This window comes from Colobus angolensis, unplaced genomic scaffold, assembly GCF_000951035.1.
Source record: "Colobus angolensis palliatus isolate OR3802 unplaced genomic scaffold, Cang.pa_1.0 Scaffold25, whole genome shotgun sequence".
Taxonomy (NCBI): domain Eukaryota; kingdom Metazoa; phylum Chordata; class Mammalia; order Primates; family Cercopithecidae; genus Colobus; species Colobus angolensis.
This window is the reverse complement of record NW_012115710.1, coordinates 3,692,881-3,698,439: the sequence shown is the minus strand read 5'-3', so window position 1 is coordinate 3,698,439 and position 5,559 is coordinate 3,692,881. Positions and strand designations below refer to the sequence as shown.

Below are 5,559 nucleotides of genomic sequence, written 5' to 3'. Positions count from 1 at the left end.
GATGGCACCACTGCACTTCAGCCTGGGTGACAGAGCAAGGCTCTGTCTCAAAAAAAACAAATAAATAATAAATAAATCAACAGAGCCAGGGTGGCCTGTAAAGTCTCAAATATTTCCTGGCTGGCCCTTGAAGAAACAGTTTGCCTACCTTAGGTGTTGGGGGTTTGGGTCAAGTAGGATTTGATTGGCATCAGTTCAGAAATGTGAATGATGCCTGTGAAAGAGGCTAGGAGTTGGGGCAGAAAAGAAGAGAATAGAATGGATACAGAATTGGGTGGAGAGGAAAAGAATCAAGTAGACTTGTGTAGAACGGAGTAGAATATGATAGAACAGAATTTATCAGAGTGGATCTCACTTAGCAAGGGGAACGAGCTTTTGTGAAATTTTTGTTTCAGTACTGTGTGTACCTCTGTCACTGCAGCCTGAATCATGCCATGTAAAGCTCATCTCTCACTAAGGATCTTGGACTAACAGGCTTATGAAACACTGGCCCTTGGCCAGGCACGGTGGCTCATGCCTATGTCCCAACACTTTGGGAGGCTGAGGCGGGTGGATTACCTGAGGCCGGGAGTTCGAGACCAGCCTGGCCAACATGTCGAAACCCTCTCTACTGAAAACACAAAAATTAGCCAGACGTGGTGGCACATGCCTGTAATCCCAGCTACTCAGAAGGCTGAGGCAGAAGAATTGCTTGAACCTGGGAAGCGGAGGTTGCAGTGAGCTGAGATCGCACCACTGCACTCCAGCCTGGCGAGAGAGTGAGACTCCATCAAAAACAAAAAACAAACAAAAAAAATTAAGAAGGAAGGAAAGAAGGGAGGAAAGAAAGACTGTTCCACAGAATAGCAGCGGCCACAGTCCACAGTGCCTCTTGGATGTGGAGGGATCCTTTAGCCAGCCAGATAGATTAGATAGATCAATAGTGTATTTAGTGGTGCTTGCCTGTACCTGTCAGTGTTCTAGGCCTGTGACCAAGGACTGTTGCCAAGGCGAAGACACACAGCTAATAGGTGGAGGAGATGGGATTTGAACCCAGAAACTCGGACCCGACCAAGAGTGTGAGGCCTTGGCTCCTGGGTCAGGCGGCCTCGCACCTTGGAAGTCAGCCATTCCATCCCCTTTCACCTCCACCTAGGTGAAGCCACTGCTGCAGGTGACGCGGCAGGATGAGGTGCTGCAGGCACGGGCCCAGGAGCTGCAGAAAGTTCAGGAGCTACAGCAGCAGAGCGCCCGCGAAGTTGGGGAGCTCCAGGGCCGAGTGGCACAGGTGAGGCGGGAGCAGGGCGTGGGGGCGTGTCTTGGGAGCAGGGCTGCGTCGCATGGGTGGAGCCAAGAGTGAGGGGCGGGGCTTCCGGCTGAGCCAGCCTGTGCCCCGGCACGGCTGTGGGGAGGATGGGAGCGAAGCTAAGGTGTACTGAGGCCTGGCGGGGATTGGGGCTGTTTAGTTTGGTTGAATAGTGACGTGCGGGGAGCAGGGCCCTGGGGGTGTAGCCAGGGTATGGGCCGGGTAGGGGTGGGGTGGGAGAGTCCTGCAGGGCCAGAATGGAGCTGGGCTGTAGGATCTGGGGGCAGGGGCCTCAGCTGTGGCCGGGCTGTGGTACGCAGGCTGTGGACTTATAACTGTTTCCAGTATTTGGCTATCTTAAAATAATGCTAGAACATTTGGGAGGCTGACGCGGGCAGATCACCTGAGATCAGGAGTTCAAGACCACTCTGGTCAACATGGTGAAACCCCGTCTCTACTAAAAATGCAAAAATTAGCCGGGTGTGGTGGTGCACGCCTGTAATCCCAGCTACTTAGGAGGTGGCTGTTGCAGTGAGCCAAGATGGCGTCGCTGCACTCCAGCCTGGGTGACAGAGTGAGACTCCGTCTCAAAAATCATCATCATCATAATAATAGAACAAACCCCTTCTTGAGCATTTTTCTGTTTGCCTTTTCTGCATTATTTTCTGTGGTTACATTTCTAAGTATGGAAGTATTAAATGAAATGTGAGATGGTAGAAAGACCCTTCGGGGGTTATTTGAAGGCTGGACTGGAAGGGGAAAGGCTGGAGGCTGAGAGGCTGGCAGGGGAGCCTGGGGAGGAGTCTGGAGAGAGGCAGGTGAGAGAAGGCAAACCTGAGCCTGTTGGGGCTGTAGGGACAGAGAGGAGGGGCCAGAGAGAGGAGGGGTGCAGGCCGATGACTGTGAGAGGTGAGGGAGAAGGACATCCCCAGGATTCTGACTTAGTGATTAGGGGGATATGGGCTCATCCTGAGACGGGGACCTGAGGGGGAGGAGGTGGGGACACTGTGTCCTCTCACCCCTCAGTACTGCCCTGAAGGCCTTAAAGGCCAAAGGAAGTTACAAGGCAGCAGCAGGCACCTAGTGCAGGTTGCCCTGGGAGCACTGCCTGCTGACCACTAACTTCCCACACACTCCCCAGCTGGAAGAGGAGCGCACTCGCCTGGCGGAGCAATTGCGAGCAGAGGCAGAACTGTGTGCAGAGGCCGAGGAGACGCGGGGGAGGCTGGCAGCACGCAAGCAGGAGCTGGAGCTGGTGGTGTCAGAGCTGGAGGCTCGTGTGGGTGAGGAGGAGGAGTGCAGTCGTCAGCTGCAAACCGAGAAGAAGAGGCTGCAGCAGCACATACAGGTCTGGCCCCCTGCATGCCCACCGGGCCACCCTCCAGACCCCTCGGTCTACACCATCCACCTTTGCTTCTGCAAACCATGTATCTTTGGGCCACGAATTTGTAGAAAACTCAGTTCTAAGTGAATTTGCAAAAAGTATACATTTTTGATTCAGATCACGGGAGACCCTAGAATGTGTGAGCTTCATGTATGGGTGGATCCAGATGTCCAAGTGATATATTCAGCTTCAGGCATGTCTGGATCCAGGCGCCCAAGTGCTGTCCTCAGCTTCAGGCATGGCTGGATCCAGGCATTCAGGCAATGTCCTCAGTACTCCCCCTCTCTCCATCTCCTGGCTTCATTCACGGGCAGGCTGCCCTCATGGTTCCTCTTCAAAATCTAGTGTGTATTTTACACTACAGCACATCTCAATTCAGATGCTAAATTCTCATTGGAAATACTTGATCTGTATTTCAATTTCATAATTTCTGCAGTTTATAAAAACGAGATTCACATGACCAAGTTGTTCCAAACATGCTTAAAAAGCTTTTCAGTGATTGGGTGTCTCGTTTTAAATTTAAAATAAGTAAAATTAAATAAGACAGAAAATTCAGTTCATCAGTCCACATCAGCGACATTTCAAGGACTCAGTAGTGTTTTTTTGTTTTTTGTTTTTTCGAGACAGTCTCGCTCTGTCGCCCAGGCTGGAGTGCAGTGGCACCATCTCAACTCACTGCAACCTCCGTCTCCCAAGCTCAAGCAATTCTCCTGCCTCAACCTCTACAGCAGTATCTCGGATTACAGGCGTGTGCCACCACACCCAGCTAATTTTTTTGTTTTTAGTAGAGACAGTGTTTCAGTATGTTGGCTAGGCTGGTCTCGAACTCCTGACCTCAGGTGATCTGCCCGCCTCAGCCTTCCAAAGTGCTAGGATTACAGGCGTGAGCCACCGTGCCCGGCCCAGTAGTGTTTTAATCAACTTCTCTTGACTGAGGGTGGGACCGAGGGTGGGACCCTTCCCTAGGTTTATGGGGATGGCTGAGCACACAGCACTGGACACCAGACAGGTGAGACTGATTGACAGCAGTTTCTTGAATATTGAATATTCACAGCTTGACAGGCCAACACCACACCACAGACAGCCACATGGGTGTTGCCCTCAAGAGCAGAGTGAACAAGCAGGGGCTGTGGGAAACAGGCTTCATTGCAACAACAGGTGGAGGTGACTCCTGGGTGCCGTGGGAAAGTATGATTGGTTTGTTTCAGTAATTCCATGGGCTGGCAGGGAGCTGGAATGTGCTTCTCAGGGGTAAGCAGGCACTGTGCCTGGTCCCCAGGATAAGGAGGGTCTCCAGATAAGGCTGGGGGACCTTATCTGGGGAAGCAGAGGGAGTAGGAGGACTTTTGTTTAGGCCATTTGAGGCCCCTCCTACTTTTACCAGATGTCAAGGCAGCACATAAAATTGAGTCTTGGCTGGGTGCAGTGGCTCAATCTGTAATCCCAGCACTTTGGGAGGATATCTTAAGCCCGGGGGTTCAAGACCAGCCTAGGCAATGTGGTGAAACCCTTTCTCTACAAAAACAAAAACACAAAAATTAGCCAGGCATGGTGTCACACACCTGTAGTGTCGTCACAGCTACCCAGGAGGCCTGAGGTGGGAGGAGCACCTGAGCCCAGGAGGTCAAGGCTGCAGTGGGCTGTGATGGCACCACTGCACTCCAGCCTGGGTGACAGAGTGAGACCTTGTCTCAAACAATAAAATAGGCTGGGCGCAGTGACTTACACTAGGCACTCAATAAATGCTTGTTGAGCTAATGAATGAAATGGGAAAGCCAATAAAGGTTTTATCCTTCCCAGCCTCACCCGGGGTATGCACCTCTCTGAGCCACCCCGGGGATCCGCAGAGTATCCCCGTCCGCATCCTTCCCATCACGCTGCATCTGTTGGCCCGTGTATCCTCACTCCTCCTGCCTCCCGTCCCCAGGAGCTAGAGGCCCACCTTGAGGCCGAGGAGGGGGCACGGCAGAAGCTGCAGCTGGAGAAGGTGACAACAGAGGCAAAAATGAAGAAATTTGAAGAGGACCTGCTGCTCCTAGAAGACCAGAACTCCAAGCTGAGCAAGGTTGGGGGCCTGAGGGCAGCTGGGAAAGCGGGGAGCGGGTGCGTTGGTGCGTTAATGAATGGTGAACCTCAAACCATGGGGGTTACCACACTGCGCTTCTCAGGTGTGCGCTGGTGGGGGTGGGATGGGTCTATAGACCCCAGGGAATGGGAAGAAGAGGGAGGTGTCGGGGGAGGCAGGTCAGAGAAGGGTGAAGAGGAGCAGAACCATGGATGAGAACAACACCAGAAGCTGCAGATCAGGTAGAGGCTGCTCCTGGCCCGGCTCCTGACTGCCCCCCACCCCACCCCACCCCTCAGGAGCGGAAGCTGCTAGAAGATCGCCTGTCCGAGTTCTCATCCCAGGCAGCTGAGGAGGAGGAGAAGGTCAAGAGCCTCAATAAGCTACGGCTCAAGTATGAGGCCACAATCGCAGACATGGAGGGTGAGCTCCCGCCCAGCCAGTGGGGAGCTGTAGGGGTCTGTGTGTGCTCTGATGGTGGACTTCAGGCAAGCTCCATGTGCTACAGGGCCTCAGTGGCTGTGTCTGCTAAATGGGATAGGAAGGAAGGCTCAGGGCGGATCGAGTGTCTTCCCAGCTCTTGAGTTCTTTATGCATCTCTAAATCCCACTCCCTTTCTCTCCGTGGTGTCTTGGGTTATCCTACTTTCTTCCCATCTGACTGCTCCACTGTCTGTCTGTTTCAGACACGTTTTTGTCTCCCTGTCCCTTCCTGTTGACTTAGAATCAGAAACAGAAAGGAAGGGGCACAGGGAGGAGGCAGGGCTGTGGACACAGGGCAGAGAGAGTCAGAGGGAGGAGGCAGGGCTGTGGACACAGGGCAGAG

At 53.1% G+C, this 5,559-nt stretch overlaps 1 protein-coding gene across 1 annotated transcript in view; it reads left to right on the top strand.

The window, feature by feature from the left end:
* MYH14 (myosin, heavy chain 14, non-muscle) overlaps positions 1-5,559 on the top strand; it is a 124,686-nt gene that overhangs the window by 85,989 nt on the left and 33,138 nt on the right. Inside the window, exons 21-24 of the mRNA XM_011946507.1 lie at positions 1,136-1,267; positions 2,427-2,633; positions 4,597-4,734; positions 5,034-5,176. Coding sequence (XP_011801897.1) covers positions 1,136-1,267; positions 2,427-2,633; positions 4,597-4,734; positions 5,034-5,176 — 620 coding nt within the window. The remainder of the gene's footprint in view (positions 1-1,135; positions 1,268-2,426; positions 2,634-4,596; positions 4,735-5,033; positions 5,177-5,559) is intronic.